Below are 16,813 nucleotides of genomic sequence, written 5' to 3'. Positions count from 1 at the left end.
GCACTTGTTGTACATTCAGGAGTGTTTTTCTCACATGTAACTCCCAAACCGTTTGTTGCCTATTTATTGTAGGAGGTTACATTTTAATATTTTATTACCAGGAAGTATGTTAGTTGTAGTTTTCAACACTTTGAGAATACCTAAATTTCATATTCTGTTCACTGGTAAAATACAGGGTTCAAACATTCAGTCTTAGAAGTAACTGCTTCCTTTGTGCTTAATAAAAGAGTAACTTTTTTTCATTTAATCATGCATTTTCTTCGTAGTTGTTCCCTCGTTTCTGTGGTCATGATCTCCTATCACAAAAAGAAAGCATAGCCGTGTCCTTGGAGTTGTGTGTATCTTACTTACACAAATCACTACAAAATGTAGTCTGGTTTTATTTTGAACTGTGAGTGAGCCTTCCTGCAGTTCTTTGTGGACATGCATAACTACTTAAGTAGGAAAAAAGGAACTCTGAGCCCACTTTAACTGTGGCTGATCTTAAGACAACATGGAGCCAAAAGGGTATAGTTCTTTAATGGTGATATATTTAATGTTGTTTAAGTCTGAAGCAGTAGCTTCTCATTTATTTGGCATTTTTCCTCATGCAGTTACAAGGAAGATGATGACTTTGAGACCGACTCTGATGACCTCATTGAGATGACTGGAGAAGGAGCCGATGAGCAGCAGGATAACAGTGAAACTATTGAAAAGGTCTTAGATTCAAGGCTGGGAAAGAAAGGAGGTATGTGTCTTTGGGAAGCAAATTACTTCTTATATCTGCTCAGCGAGGTCCAAATCTTGTGTATTTTCAGCTCTGAGATGAATTTCAGTCCATGCTTACATTGGTTGTGAAATGTGGATTTTTTTTTCTTTATCACATCTTAATTTAAATTTTAATTAGTTAACATACAGTGTAATATTAGTGTCAGGTATACCATATAGTGATTCAGCACTTCCATGGATCATCTCATGCTCATCAGAAGTGCACTCCTTCATTCTCCTTACCTGTTTGACCCATCCCCGCCTACCTGCCTCCATTTTGGCAACTAACCATCAGCTTTTCTCTATAGTCAAGAGTCTGTTTTTTTATTTGCATCTCCCTCCCTCCCCTTTCATCTGTTTTGTTTCTTAAACTCCACATAAGTGAAGTTATATGGTACTTGTCCCTCTCTGACTTACTTCACTGAGCGTAATACTCTCCGGATCCATCGATGTTGTTGCAAATGGCAAAATTTCATTCTTTTTTATGGCTGAGTAATATTCCATTGTGTATATGTACCATATCTTTTCTGTCCATTCATCTGTCAGTGGATATTTGGACTCCTTCCATAATTTGGCTGTTGTTGATAATGCTGCTGTAAACATCGATGTACATGTGTGCCTTCAAATCCATATTTTTGTATCCTTTGGGTCAATACCTTGTAGTGCAGTTGCTGGATTGTAGGGTAGCTCTGTTTTTAACTTTCTGAGGAACTTCTGTATTGTTTTCCAGAGTGGCTGCACCAGTTTGCATGAAAATGGAAGTTTTTCTGACCCAGTCTCATGTTTCATTGCTGAGGATGTAGGGATATATGTGCTGTATGTCTTTGAGACTTGAAAATTAAGATAGTAAAGATATGTTAATCTCTTAAAAAGCAGTGATGTAGCAGAGATTCTTGCTCACAAACATTAAACAAATTTACCTTTAATTAGGGGTTTCTGAATCTCCTTGTGAAGTGTGTCAAACTGGCTAAATACATATGTGGATGACAGTGAAGATTTTTATTTTTATTTATTTCGTAAGTTTTGTTTATTTATTCATGAGAGACACGGAAAGAGAGAGAGGCAGAGACATAGGCAGAGAGGGAAGTAGACTTCATGCAGGGAGCCCGATGTGGGAGTCGATCTCGGGACTCCAGAATCATGCCCTGGGCTGAAGGCAGGCGCTCACAAATAAATGAAATCTTTATTTAAAAAAAAAAAAAAAAAAGGCAGCTCAGGTGGCTCAACGGTTTAGTGCTGCCTTCAGCCCAGGGTGTGGTCCTGGAGGCCCAGGATCGAGTCCCACGTTGGGCTCCCTGAATGGAGCCTGCTTCTCCCTCTGCCTCTGTGTGTCTCTGCCCCCCCCCCCCCCCCCGTGTGTGTGTGTGTGTGTCTCATGAATAAATAAATGAATTCTTACAGAAAAAAAAAAAAAAATGAAGGCAGGCGCTCAACTGCTGAGCCACTCAGGCATCCCAAGATTTTTTTTTAAAATATCTAACTTGAGGTGTCTCCTAACTCCGTTTCTTTAAAGTAAGCTTCCATGTAGAAAATATGAAATATTGCCTAATTCTTTTTTCTTTGTCTTTTTTTTCATCCAGCCTCATTGGAGTTTTAGAGTTAACAGAGTACTTTGGGTGGATGGGTAATTGGACAGGGTGATGGTGGGGATTTTTGTTTTCTTAAATTTCTGGGAGAGACAGACTTGTTTTCTGAGTTAATAGGGACCAAATCAAAAGGATATTTCTCTTCCACCTTTATTTTGTTTGGATACAAGGATTTCTTTGATTTCATCAGCAAATTTTGGAAAACATTTTAAAGTTTAGAAAATGGGTTTGCACTTTGAAAATATTTGAAATTACAGATCTTGTTCATCCTGTATTGTTTGTGAATTTGTGCATATTTTTAAGTCAGAGTATTTTGTGCTTCATCCAAAAAGAGACTCTTCAGATGAATCCATACTTGAGAAGCTTTTTCAGAGTCTGGTTTAATACACTTTTCAAAGTTTATCTGAATTGTTTTGCAGCCACCGGAGCTTCTACTACTGTGTATGCGATTGAAGCTAATGGAGACCCTAGTGGTGACTTTGACACTGAAAAGGATGAAAGCGAAGTCCAGTACCTTATCAAGTGGAAGGGTTGGTCTTATATCCACAGCACATGGGAGAGCGAAGAATCCTTACAGCAGCAGAAAGTGAAAGGACTCAAAAAATTAGAGAACTTCAAGAAGAAAGAGGATGAAATCAAGCAATGGTACATTTTTAAAGTCATGGGATATTTGCAGCCTTCAGGGAAGGGAAGGTTTTTAAATAATGTGGGGAATGCACAGCTGTCTAGGAACTCAAATTTTGCCTTGATTATTGAGCACAGAGCCATCCAAAATTCCATTTTATAAAGTTGTGACCTGAAGACAGTATATATTTCCATATATGGTCACCAAGTTTGTAGAGTTGAATAATAATAAGTAGTTTATGGAGCATTTTGTGCATGTGATGTTTTTAATCCTCACAATAAGCCCATGAGATTCTCCTTGTTGTATACATTTTGTAGGTGAAGGAGTGAGGCACAGAGCAGCTTTTCTGGGGGGACCCAGGTTTGGAACTCTGGTAGCCAGAGCTCCTAAACACTTTGATATTTCTCATGTATGTTGGGGTTGCTTAGATGTCAGGAGCTAATATTCTAGAACTATCTGGGTTCTGGTGTACTTAACACTATTCTTAGTTTTACACCATTTGCAGAAATGGTGTGACAAAAACAGAACTCCTGAAGCTGTGTTAGACTGTTGTGTTTTTAGTTTTCTTATAACTTTGAATGTGATTGAGTTGCATATGAGAAATATGTGGGGGCTGTAGTACCCACAAACCTAAACTAATAATCAAGTTCAATCCTGAAGACATACCTGTTAGTGTAATGTGATCAGGTTTTTTTTTGTGTTAGAAGTAGGGCCAGATGGGTTCTAGGTCCCCTTTCACTATTACCCACAGTATGGTCCTTCAGTAATTCCTTTATTTTTCCTTTGAGTGTCCTGAAGATGGTGTAGGTTGGAAAGTGGTTAGAAATTTAAAATCCTAAGAGGTACAGTAGCATTTCATTTCTGGTTACTGCTGTTATCCTTCTATAGAATTTTGATGCCAGGAATAACTGGTTTTTCATAAAAGCTACATTGAATCACTCCTAAAGCTCATATCTATATGAAAAAAGGCACGTTTCCTTTTAAATATAGAAGATTGTTTTAAGGATCCCTGGGTGGTGCAGCGGTTTGGCGCCTGCCTTTGGCCCAGGGCGCGATCCTGGAGACCCGGGATCGAATCCCACATCGGGCTCCCGGTGCATGGAGCCTGCTTCTCCCTCTGCCTGTGTCTCTGCCTCTCTCTCTATCATAAAAAAAAAAAAAAAAAAAAAAAAAAAAAAGATTGTTTTATTGTCCTATTCTTTTTTTTTTTTTTAAAGATTTTATTTATTCATGAGTGACACAGAGAGAGGAGTGAGAGGGAGAGAGAGAGAGAGAAAGAGAGAGAGAGAGGCAGAGACACAGAGGGAGAAGCAGGCTCCATGCAGGGAGCCTGATGTGGGACTCGAGCCTGGGTCTTCAGGATCACACCCTGGACTGCAGGCGGCGCTAAACTGCTGCGCCACTGGGGCTGCACTTATTGTCCTATTCTATTTAGATATATGAATTTATCATACAAAGTAGTTATTTTTAGGTTTCTCTATAAAGAAAGAGCAATGGTGTGTCCTATGAGTCTTAAGAGTTTTTGAAAGTGTATTTTTTTGTAAAATATCTTGCCTTACTAGTAGTAAAGGATTTCCAAAGGGACAGATGGAAGTAAAGACTCCATTTCCTTTTCTCTTTTTGCCTTGACTTTGATAGATATATATAGATTTTCCAAATCTAACTGGTATGCATTTTTTTTTCTTCTGTGTAGGTTAGGAAAAGTCTCTCCTGAAGATGTGGAATATTTTAACTGCCAACAAGAGCTGGCCTCAGAGTTGAACAAACAGTATCAGATAGTCGAAAGAGTAATTGGTGAGCACATGGAAACTTACTTGAGCAGTGTTTGATCTCCATGAATAATGGCTTTTGGTTTTGGGTAATGTAAATGACAAAATGCATTTTGCGGGCTTACTCTTTGAGACTAGATATTTTGAAGGAGAAGTTAACAAGATTTGCTGGTAAATTATGATTTGGGGGATGAGGGATGGATGTTAGGGTGATACCAAGATTTTTGACCCAAGCAAATAGGAGAACAAATATTTACTGAAATGGAAAGATTAAGAGAAGAGCTGATTTTTGGAGTGGAAATCAAGAGCTTGGTTTGATATTTGTAAGTCTGCTTTACTTCTTAGTTGTCTAAGTGGGAATATAGTGAAGGCTGTAGCATATGTGAGCCTGGAGTTTCAATCTCTTAGTCTGTGCTGGGGATTTAAATTTGGGAATTTATCCGTGTATAAATAGTATGTAAAGCCTAAGATTTACTGAGAATATCAGAAATAGTATACATAGTGAGAATAGGAAGTCTGAGAACATTACAGGTTTTGGAAGACAGGGGGAAGCCCCAGGAGACAATAGCCAGTGAGATTGGAGTGGGGTTGGGGGAGTATATCCTGGAAGCCAAGTGATTCATGGGTTTGGGAAGGAGGAACTGCTGCTAGCCAAATGCCAGGAGGGCTAAGAGTTGATCCTTGAATTTGGCCCCAGGTGTGGTGCTGGTGAAGTGGAACTGTGGAATGGTAGGGATGATGCAGGCCTGACTGGGAGGGCTTTAAGAGAGAATGAGGGGGTACAGTGAGTAGAAATAAGTCTCCTGGGGAGTTTTGAGGTAAAGGGGAACAGAGGAATGGGGTAATTGTGACACAGAGCTGTGGGAGGACTGTGTTTTTTTTTGTTTTTTTTTTAATGCAATATTGTATATTTGTGTTCTTACTCGTAGGATCTAAAATGTCACTCTTTGTTATAGTGATAATTTTTTTATCTTATTTTCCATTTCTTTAGCTGTGAAGACAAGCAAATCTACACTGGGTCAGACAGATTTTCCAGGTGAGCAAGAGGTCTGGTTAATAAATGTTATTGAGCATTTAAGAGCAGTTCATGTTTTGCAGAATATTTACAGTTTTGCCAGGTGGCTTTTCAATGGTTATATGTAAAACAGAATGTCACTCCCCCTCCTTTAATGACAGTTGGGGGCAGCCCTGGTGGCTCAGCGGTTTGGCGCCGCCTTCAGCTCAGGGTGTGATCCTGAAGTCCCAGGATCGAGTCCCACATCACGCTCCCTGCGTGGAGCCTGCTTCTCCCTCTTCCTGTGTCTCTGCCTCTCTCTGTGTGTCTCTAATGAATAAATAAACAAATCTTTAAAAAAAAATAATGACAGTTGGTAATTTACCAATTTTTGTATATGAAATAGCTCACAGTCGGAAGCCGGCGCCTTCAAATGAACCTGAGTATCTATGCAAATGGATGGGACTGCCATATTCAGAGTGCAGCTGGGAAGATGAAGCCTTGATTGGCAAGAAGTTCCAGAGCTGCATTGACAGCTTCCATAGTCGGAACAACTCAAAAACCATCCCAACAAGAGAATGCAAGGTGTGGTGATTGCTGGCTTTTGATTTTCCAGGGGAAAGAGGTGTTAATAGAAAGGGTTGGTCACATAGATATTATATTGGGAAGAGAAAATAGTACAAACCTAAATGATAGTTTCCATTTTGAAGTGAAAGAAGTTGAATTAACCTCAACATCACAGTAAAATATTAAAACAGGGAGAGCATGAGTTGTATAATGGCTTTGCTGACTTCTTTATTCTTAAAATCCACACATCCAGGTATGTCTAATTGGAAATCATGTGCAGGATATTTGAAAAAGATTAAGCACTTTAAATAGAAGGGACAGGAATGAGGAGAGGCTTTAAATTCTCAGAGCCTAAATAGATATGGTCCTTTATTTAGATTTATTTATTTAGATTGATCGTACGTATGCTTTCCCTTCATTGGAATCCATTCCACATATTAAGAAATGTGCCTCCATAGTAAAAGTCTATTAAGACATGGGCTCTGTCTCTGAGAAGTTGGCATCCAGTTCATGGCACCGAACCTCCATCTGTGAACTGCTGTGTGTAAATAAGGGGGCAGTGAGTGTAATAAATAATTGGTGTCAGAGAAGTAGAGAGGCAGAGTCACTGAGCTCCAGTAGTCCTTGAGGAGGTTTTAAAGAGCTAAAGAGGAGGTTGTGGTACTTGAACTTTCCTGGTCCTTGAGGAATGGTGAGTGCTGGACAGACAGACAAAAGGGGGCCCAGGTTATTACCCTCCCATGAAGGATGCAGGAGAAGGATACACTTTGGGTGGGAAGGGAGGAAGGTGATGTTGACGAGTGCATTTAAGTCCCGAGTGTGTATGTCTTGAGTAACTTGAAAAGTAATTTGGGCTTTATCCTGTGGGCATTGATGTGAGAAGAGCAGCTGCATAAAAAACGAGTTAGAAAGCTCCATCTCACAGGAGTGTGCAGGAAACTCTGGAGGAGGCTCTTAGAAAAGCCAGAAGGTCCAGCCAAGAAGATGCCGTAGAAGTCCTCCCATTATGGAGGAATAGTGTAAGGATAAGGGAAGTGCCATGGGATGAAAGGATCAGATGGGAGAAGCATTATGGGGGAGACTTGGCAGAAGTGGATACAGTGTTCAGTGGCCTGAGCACGAGGAGTCAGATTCCATTTGCTGCCTGGTGTCACAGAGGAGAGCTGTGATGATGAGTAATCACCTTATCAAACTGCTAGGATGACACTCCATGTAATAGCATGCAGATTCCACAGAGCCCTACTCTTCAGGGAAATACTCCCTGAAGAAAGACTTCATGGCCAAAGAATTTTGGGAAGCATTCCTAAATGAAATTTTCCTGTAAATTCACAATATGCACAAGCATTTTAGACATGGGAAAGGCACAAGTAATGAAATCTGTGTAACTTTTATTACATTGTTTCCCACATGGATTTAGCCACAGAATCCATATTTTGTACAAACCATAGAGACGTGGCCTTACTAGAGACTACATGGTTCTTCATGTCCTTTTCATTAGAAAAACCAAACTTGCACACTGGGGGTTCCAACTAGGTGGAGGCTGCTTTTCAGGATTTGCAAATGCTATTATGGTACAGTTCTGCTGGGTTTAGCATATAGAGACTTTACCAGAGGTGGTGTTTTGTACGGTTTAGAAGGAGATAATGTGAAAGTGATAGTATAGCGTTCCTTGTTGTATGATAGAGATGATATAAAATGAGTGCTGTGTAATTATTTTCATGGACTGATTTCAGGACCAGGAGCATGTGAACCAAAAACTATTTGGGATGCATCTGGCTTTGGGAATACAGACCACAATGGAAGGAGGTGGGGTAGGCTGGGTTGGGTGATTGGTGATGCAGATATGAAATTTAAACTTTTGTGCTATGGTTCAGAGCACATAAATCACAGCTAGCATTTTATATAGGAATAGCAAGAAAGTCTTCTTCAGACCTGGACTTTGTTAATTTTTGTTTTTCAGGCCTTGAAGCAGAGACCACGATTTGTGGCTTTAAAGAAACAGCCGACATATTTAGGAGGGGAGAATCTGGAGCTCCGTGATTATCAGCTAGAAGGTCTCAACTGGCTTGCTCATTCCTGGTGCAAGTAGGTAGAAAAAGACGTTTGACATTTTCTTTACAGTTTCTGACTTCTTTATTGTTAAGTACAAATAATTACTTCTTTCTTTCTTTGTGTATTACAGAAACAAAAAGTATGTGATTGAGGGAAAGCTTTTCTAGGAGTTTATATAAGTATGTAATACCATTTTAATCTGAAATAAATAGTACTTGGTTAATTAGTTAGTTAACAAATTGGCTAATTTGTCATAGCCAGAGACCTACATCATAACATGTTATTCATGGGTATAGATAGCAAGATAGTTTGCCCAGATCTTTGGTGTAGAAGGAGAATGAAGAAAATGTCTGTTTTCCACTCATTTTCCTTCTAGGCCAGGGAAACCTTTGACTTAATGTCCTATGGCCATGCTGAAGAATAGTGTGAAATTTGCCTTCCTGATATTGCTGTACATGCTGTCCCTTTTAGGGAAAAGTCTCTGGTTGAATCTATAAAATTAATCTTTCTTCTTTTAACAAAACCAACTTAATCTTAAAAAAAAAAAAGCTGTGATGATAGTGTTAGAAGTTTAAAGGTACTTTGAGATAGTACTCATGAATTTCATTCATCAGTTCAGTTGCAATTCGTAGTCTCTGATTACTGTGTCTGAGGGGTCCCAGAGGTGTTTTCATTTCATTTCCCTGCCCTCACAGGGTATATACAATGTGAATGCCTGCCTACAAACTCATTCACCTACATGCAGCTCTTAATTTCTTCAGTGTTTTATAGTAAAGCAGAAATTCTTGTTTGAGAGTTAAACTGCAGCCTGAAAATAAAAACGTGTGAGCAGCTTTTCTCGATGCCAGAAAAGTGGTTTCTAGTTAGGGATAAATATACAGTGTCTGCTTCCCAATCCAACCACCTCTGTGTCCTGTAAAACCTAATGCATGCAGTATCTGACAGGAACATGAGAGCTCTTGAGATTCTGTTTGCATGACTAAGAATGTGTATCTCCTAGAACTATTCTAAATTGTTTGAAAACGGGTTTGGTTTCAGAGAATAGTGAGACCTTCTCTTCCTTTAGGATAGTTATAAGGCTAGGTGGAACCTCAAGCTATGTCTCCTGACCCTCTTATGAAGGCTCCTAGGAACGAAGATGTCATGTACCTGATTCATAGTTCCACTTGTTTCTGTGGAGTCCTTGGCTAGCTTTCTCTACTTCCATCTGAACAATTCAGAGTCGGCTGAACAGGCCCAAGAAGTCGTTGGGCCCTGGTCATAGGAACTTTATGCTAAATAGTATGCTGTATTAGCTTAGTTTTAGAAAAATGGGCAGATCATTTCAAATCTCTTATAATATGTATATATAAACAGTGGTAGCTTGCTAGAGAGAGGAAATGTTGGAGGATATGAGGTTAGTTGCTCCCCGCCAGAAAGGTGAGAGAAAGAGGAGGGAGATTACTCAAAGGGACATACTATGTCTGAATAGTGCATATAAAATTAGGTCAACCTGATTATAGAAAGGTATGGCTCCTCCTTTTCCCTTCCCCCAGTATATTTTTGACTTTGTTCTTTCCCTCTAAAATTAGCCATTCTGTGGAACATACAATGTATTTTTAAAAATTTAATCTCTTCTTGGTAAATAGAATGTCTTGTTTTTCTAATCAGTTCTCTTTAACTTGCATATTACTTTCAGTTCTTTCTGGTTCATTGATTAAGCACTTGTTAGTATTTGTAAACCTTCATAGCCTGATTTTCAACAATCTCTTAATGTTTGTAGCCTTTTGCCATATATCTATTCCTAATTCCATGCCAAATGGGTTGTTTTCTGTTTCCTGAACATACTTCCTACTCTGGCCATTGCTTGAGTGTTTTTCTTCTATCTGGAAAATCCTCTCCTGTTAGTATCCAGTTGAAATCTAGACTGTCTCCTAGAGCAGAGTTTCTCAAAATGCAGTCCAAGGAATACATCTGCATCAGAATATCCAGAAGTATCTGTAAAAGTACAGATCCCTGAGCCCTTTCCCAGATATTTTCTTTGGTAGGTGTAAGTGGATTCAGAAATCTGATCTGTAGCCTACCTTTCCTGTAGACTGTTCTGTATCTAAAACAAGCTCCATGCCCTGCAGCACATGTGCCTAGGGAGTGGCGTATGTAGCATTAAACAGTCCAGTGGCATGTAGTGGAATGGGTGGATGATTTGGGCAGAGACACAGGACTGTCAGGCTGTAGGGTTCACCAGCAGTGGTGAATAGCCAGTTTGTCTCTGCTTTCTGTAATGCTGAAACCCAAGGTCCTGTTCCTGGACACCCCAATATAATAAAAACCTGCCTGCTCTGTTATAAGGAAAGAAAGACCAAAATGCAAGGTAAAGAATATAGTCTGAATAAGGTCTCATAGTAATCCAAATTTGATTATACTCTGATCACTTGTTACTTTTCCTGTTGTATAGCTTCTGCTTTCTTCTTACGCAGGAGAGGAAATAAATTTGAGGCTTGGATGGAATCGGTGCCTTGATTGGTGAATTGTGAGGCATTGGCTTCTTTGCTGTGTGTGTGTGTGAACTAATGATTTTGTTTTGTTTTGTTTTTTTCTCTTTTTGCAGAAGTAACAGTGTAATCCTTGCTGATGAAATGGGCCTAGGAAAGACCATCCAGACCATATCATTCCTCTCCTACCTGTTCCACCAACACCAGCTGTATGGCCCCTTTCTTATAGTCGTCCCTTTATCCACCCTCACCTCATGGCAGAGGGAGTTTGAAATCTGGGCACCAGAGATTAACGTAGTGGTTTACATAGGTGACCTGATGAGCAGAAATACGGTGTGTAAACAAAAAGAATTGGGATAGAATCTGTGTTATAAATGTATTTTGGAAATTGACCTAAAATCGTTATAGTCTTCAGTAACATTATGATTCTGACACTGTGCTATGTCCCCAATGTTGGGAGATTTATGTATCACAAAAGTGCAACTCAGATGTTCTTTAACATGCTGACTGCTTTAAAGGAAAGCTACGGCAGTACATAAATGGGAATCTCTTTTAGTTGGATTGCTGTAGTTTTTTCTTCTGTCTTTTGTATTTCTAAGAACACTTTATTTATAAATAAATAATATAATGTATTTGTGGAAGGTTGATATTTTTGCTGTTTGAGCAGAGACCTACTACTAAAACCAAGTTCTTATAGTTGATTTCCCAGCCTTTTAAAATAGTGAGGTTGTAGAACTTGAAAGAATAAAGAGAAAGGAGAATGAGCCATGCTAGGGCTATAAAAATGAGAATTATTTGTCTATTTTCAACCTTAACATGAGCATCAGGAACTTAGAACATGGAGGCTTGAGTTGATCTCTGTTTAGCAAATCATTTCTTCATAATGACTGACTTATTCAAAAGCACCTGTTAATATGCGAGGGCCTGTGCTGCGTGCTTTGTGTATATTAGCTGTAACCCTCGTGATTTTCCTCCAAGTAGATGGTGCTTTCTAACCAATTGATGAAGAAAAAGGACTCCGAGAGTTTAACACTTGTCCCCGCCATCTAGGATGTGGCAGAGCTGAGGTCTGGACAGAGAAGTGTCTGGTCCCAGACCTTTGCTCTTTTGTTCTGTGTGAAGTTAGAGTAAACTGTTTCTAGTAGACTGCTTATCACAAGAGCAAACAATCAGGAATCCTCAGACCTTTAAAAGAGATGTTATATATTATGCTTGTTGAAATTTATTTTTTATTAAATATTTTCATTCAAATTGTCTAACCTAAACCTTGGCAGATTTCACTGCTCTAATTTTGAGTTTCTAAAAAAATTGCAGTTCTTAGCTCTGCTAATCCATCTGTTAGCCTTTACAAAAGGAAAAAAAACCTCAGATTATGCAAAATGGCTTCAAGCACTGCATTCATAGGTGAAGACAAAGTGAACTCTGAAAATTTGTAGAGTCAGGGTAGTTTCCTATGTGGACTCCGATCCTCCTTTTCTTTGTTCTTTCTGCCCACTTGGTAGTGATCACCTGCACACACTCCTTATCCTGTTCTCCAGTCCATACAAACTACGGGAGCTTTTTCTTGGGCCATCGTGCTTGCTGGAGCTCATTACACTGCAGTATGAATGTGTTAGTTTTGTGTTCCTTTACATTGACCTTATTTTCACTCATTAAATTGCATTTTTTTAATTTTTTTTATTTTTATTTTTTTATTAAATTGCATTTTCATCCTATACCCCTCTTTCCCTTTTTCTTGGAGGCCACATCTTTCTGCTCTAGATTAATGACATTTCTGACTGAGCCAGAGGTTGGCATTTGTTCTACTTGTTAATAAAAGTATTGCCTTACCAAAGAGCAAAGAATAATAAACTATCCTTAAGAAAATTAACATTCAGGTAGATCACTAGATAAGTTCAAGTCACCAGGGTTTAGTTGTAGTTGCAGTGCGGTTTTTTGGTCAAACATGTTGGGGCAGGGGTAGGGGTTGATGACAGTTTATTTGAATTCTCACAGTAAAGTTTTTGCTGCTCAGTGAGTGATCTTTTTATTCTCTACTGCTTAATATTTTGGTTGCCTAGGTCAATTTAGAATGTATAAAATATTCATTAAATTCTAGTCAGGTTTATTTTTTATTTGGCATGTTTCTGATGCATCTGTCACAAGACTGCTGGTGATCTAGAAAGGTAAAAGTAGAAATTGTATCTTAATTACTGGTTTCTCTTCTAGATACGGGAATATGAATGGATTCATTCTCAGACTAAAAGGCTGAAGTTCAATGCACTTATAACAACATACGAGATCCTCTTAAAAGATAAGGTGTGTAATTTTGTAGTGTGACTTGTGTAAATGGTGGGGCCTGTGCTTCCCGCTTGCCATGTTACTTTTATTTATTTAAAAAAGCAAACCGTGAACAAGCAATCTGCAAAGAATATTAAGGTTGTAAATAAAAATCAGAACCTTACAGTTGAAGGGGACTTTAGATCACATCTAACAGGATGAAATGGTATTGAGGCCAGTAACTTACCTGAGCGTCATCCTGGGCATTTCCCATCATATCCTTGTCAAGCAATTTTTCCACAATAGATGATGTGAATGGTCTCTGTGAGGAGGACAGAAAAATGAAGGTTTTTACACCATCTCCTTTCTACAGTTACTAAGAAATGTATGTGGCAGGTGGTTCCATTGGTGACAATAAGTGTAAATGAGTTCAATTTGGTGGCTCTTAGTGTTTCTGTGCTTCAGGGTTGGGGTGGAGAATAGGCAGAGAAGAATCTTATTTAAGGAGAGACTGCAAAATCATGGTTTGTTTTTTTTTTTTTTTTGTATTGTTTTTGCCCAGCATACCAATTTTTGTGTTCTTCCTGTGGGGCATGCAGCAACACTTGGCATAAAAGACTCCCTTTTCCCCCTCAATAACTCAAAAGTGATGGTGGTGATATGCTCTTCTGAGTAGACACCAATCTGGCCAAAAACAGAATAAACAGAGCAGTCCTAATATAATTTAAGTCCGTGAAGAATAAATGTTTCTATGTATACCTTTGTGATGGTATTTGTACAGAGATAATTAACAGTTGAAAGTACTTTTGGGTTCCCTTCTGACCTGGTGGCTCGTTCTGTTTTGTTTTTACTTTAGACTGTGCTGGGCAGTATTAACTGGGCCTTTCTGGGAGTGGATGAAGCCCATCGGTTGAAGAATGATGACTCTTTATTGTATAAAACTCTGATTGATTTCAAGTCCCACCATAGGCTCCTGATTACGGGGACCCCTCTTCAGAATTCCCTCAAAGAGCTCTGGTCCTTGCTGCACTTTATTATGCCGGAGAAGTAAGCTCCTTCCTGTGTATTTCGAAAGATGCAGAATGTCTGAAATGCCAATGCTTCTTAACTTTTTAAAAATAGACCTTAGGGAAAACAGATGGCATGATTTGGGGACAGCAAAACATTAAACTGGTGCAGGAACAAAATTAGTAAAATGTTCCATAATAAATGGTAGGCACAGAATTGAGCATGTCAAGGAGGAAAGCCTGTTACCTAGCAGATGTTTAAATCAATCACTTAATGCTTTGGGGAAATAATTGGTAAATAGGTAACCTCAGACCTTCTCCCTATTCTTATAAGGTAATCAGTAATTGAAATGAAGTATATAAGATACACAGTCTGATAGCATTAATATCTTAAACCCAAAGCTTTGATAACAGAAGCCATCAGCATTGGGTGTTATTCAGATCTTTAACTTATTAAGGAATCATGGAATGTCTTTTATTGAGAAGATTTTTATGGGAGAGATGATATGCACGTTTCTTAAAACTTACCCAATGGTATTCAGTGATCCTTGGAATGAATTCTAAATTTGTTACCTTAACTTGGAAGACCCTGCCCCATGTGGTCCTTCATAGTACTCTGACCCATCCCATCCCACTTTGTTCACCACTCCTTCTGCTTCAGCCAGTCTGTCCTCTCTCTGTACCTGTAGCGTGCCACGGCCCTGCCACTCTCTGTCTGCAATGTTCTCCCTCCTCCTCATCTTCACATGGCTGTCTTGTCTTAATATTTTTGCCTCAGCCTGTATGACCACCTCCTTTTAGATGTCTCCTCAGACCATCTAACTGAAGCTGCTTGTGGGACAGGCATGTCACCCTACCCTGTTTATTTTCTTCACAGCACCTCCCTTTCCTCATTTCTTCCTCGTTCACCTCATGTCATTTAATTTACATATCAGGGGACAGCTCTGGTGGCTCAGCGGTTTAGCGCCGCCTTCAGCCCAGGGCGTGATCCTGGAGTCCCAGGATCCAGTCCCACGTCAGGCTTCCTGCATGGAGCCTGCTTCTCCCTCTGCCTGTGTCTCTGCCTCTCTTTCTCTCTCTGTATCTCTCATGAATAAATAAACAAAATCTTAAAAAAAATTTTTTTACGTATCAGAAGCAGCAGGGATCTTGTTTACGTAATTCATTGATGGTCTATGTGGCCTGGAGTAGTTTCTGGTATGCAGTAAACGGTCAAGGGTTGTCCAATTGACAGGGAAATGCTCCACAATTTTTTAATTTTAACTCAGAAAAGACTTGAGTGCGTACTATGTGCCATAAACTGAGCAAGGCATTTTGGATAGTGTAATTAAAACCATAAAGGAGGCCCCTTCCCCCATGTGTTGTTAGCGTTTTGTAAACACTGTTGAGATACAGTTTACATACCATAAGATACATGACTGTGAGTATACAATTCAGTATTTCTTAGTAAATTTCTGGAGTTGTGCACCCATCATTATCTAGTTTTAGAATACTTTCTTCACCCAGAATAGTTCCCTCTTGTCTGTAGTTAATTTCTGCTTCTACCTCTAGCCTTAGGCAATCACTAATTGACTTTCATCTCTAGAGATTTAACTTTTCTAGAAATTTCATATAAATGGAGTCCTAATACGTAGTCTTTTGTTTTTGGCTTGTTTCATTTAGCATAATATTTTTGAGATTTACCTGTGTCACAGAATTTATCAGGAGTTAGTCTCTTAAAATTGAGTACTATTCCATCATATGTTTGTCCAGTCACCAGTTGATGGACATTTTGGTTGCTTTAGTTTGGGCCTGTTGTGTCTGTGTGTGGACATATGTTTTTATTTATCTTCATTAGAACTTACTGAAATTGCCGGTTGTTTGGAAAGTATGTGTTTAACTTAAGCTACCAGGGTAGGCTGTTTTCCTGTTGCCATTCCCACCATAAATGTCTGAATTTTTAGTTTCTCCGTATTATCACCAAAACTTGGTGTATTCTCAGTCTTTTGGATTTTGGTGATTCTGGTAGGAGTGTAGTGATACCTCATTGTGGCTTAGAATTGCATTTTTACAATGACTAATAATGTTGAACATTTTTTCATGTATTCATTAGCCATTTGTGTATCTTTGGTGAAATGTCTGTGTAATTAAATTATGTTGTTTCATGAGTCGAAGAGGTCCTTCCTTCCTTGTATTCCAGATTCAGTACTTTATGATTTGCAAGTATTTTGTTCCAGTCTGGCTTGTCTGTTTTCTTAAGGTTGTCTTTTAAAGAGCAAAAAGTCTGTTAATTTGATAAAGTATAATCTTACCAATTTTTTAAATGGATTCTGCTTAATGTCCTATAAAATAAGATATATTTGCTCAACCTACAGTCACAAAGACTTTATTCTTTATTTTCTTATAGGAATTTTAATTCTTATGTTTAGGTCTCTGTTCTGTTTTAGCATTATTTTTTGTTGATAGGGTAAAGTATGAGGACTTAAGGTCATTTTTTTGCAGTGGGATTTTGGAAGTTGTCCTAGTGCCATTTGTTGAAAATAACCTTTCTTTATTGAATTGCCTTGATATTGTTGAAAATCAGTTGAGGTCATGAATGTAAGGTTCTATTTGTGGTTTATCAGTTTTGATCTACTGATATGTATTTCTGCCCTTAATGCTGATGCCTCACTGTCTTGATTACTGTGGCTGTATACTGTTTTTTTAAATGGTGAAATATAAATTCAATTTTGTTCCTCTTTACCAAAATTATTTTGG

General features: G+C 38.7%; 1 protein-coding gene across 7 annotated transcripts in view; it reads left to right on the top strand.

Moving 5' to 3' along the window:
- CHD2 (chromodomain helicase DNA binding protein 2) overlaps positions 1-16,813 on the top strand; it is a 119,366-nt gene that overhangs the window by 39,029 nt on the left and 63,524 nt on the right. For 6 of the 7 annotated variants that reach the window (XM_038532748.1, XM_038532745.1, XM_038532747.1 and 3 more), the window contains 9 exons: positions 594-727; positions 2,753-2,978; positions 4,652-4,752; positions 5,719-5,763; positions 6,128-6,306; positions 8,249-8,373; positions 10,928-11,144; positions 13,020-13,109; positions 13,927-14,117. In XM_038532748.1, the coding sequence (XP_038388676.1) occupies positions 594-727; positions 2,753-2,978; positions 4,652-4,752; positions 5,719-5,763; positions 6,128-6,306; positions 8,249-8,373; positions 10,928-11,144; positions 13,020-13,109; positions 13,927-14,117 (1,308 nt within the window). Of the gene's footprint in view, positions 1-593; positions 728-2,752; positions 2,979-4,651; positions 4,753-5,718; positions 5,764-6,127; positions 6,307-8,248; positions 8,378-10,927; positions 11,145-13,019; positions 13,110-13,926; positions 14,118-16,813 lie in introns of those variants that run through there. The other variant, XM_038532749.1, reaches the window with a different exon arrangement.

Source organism: Canis lupus, chromosome 3 (assembly GCF_011100685.1).
Source record: "Canis lupus familiaris isolate Mischka breed German Shepherd chromosome 3, alternate assembly UU_Cfam_GSD_1.0, whole genome shotgun sequence".
NCBI classification, from domain to species: domain Eukaryota; kingdom Metazoa; phylum Chordata; class Mammalia; order Carnivora; family Canidae; genus Canis; species Canis lupus.
The sequence above is the reverse complement of the archived record's forward strand: the minus strand, read 5'-3'. Positions and strand labels throughout refer to the sequence as shown.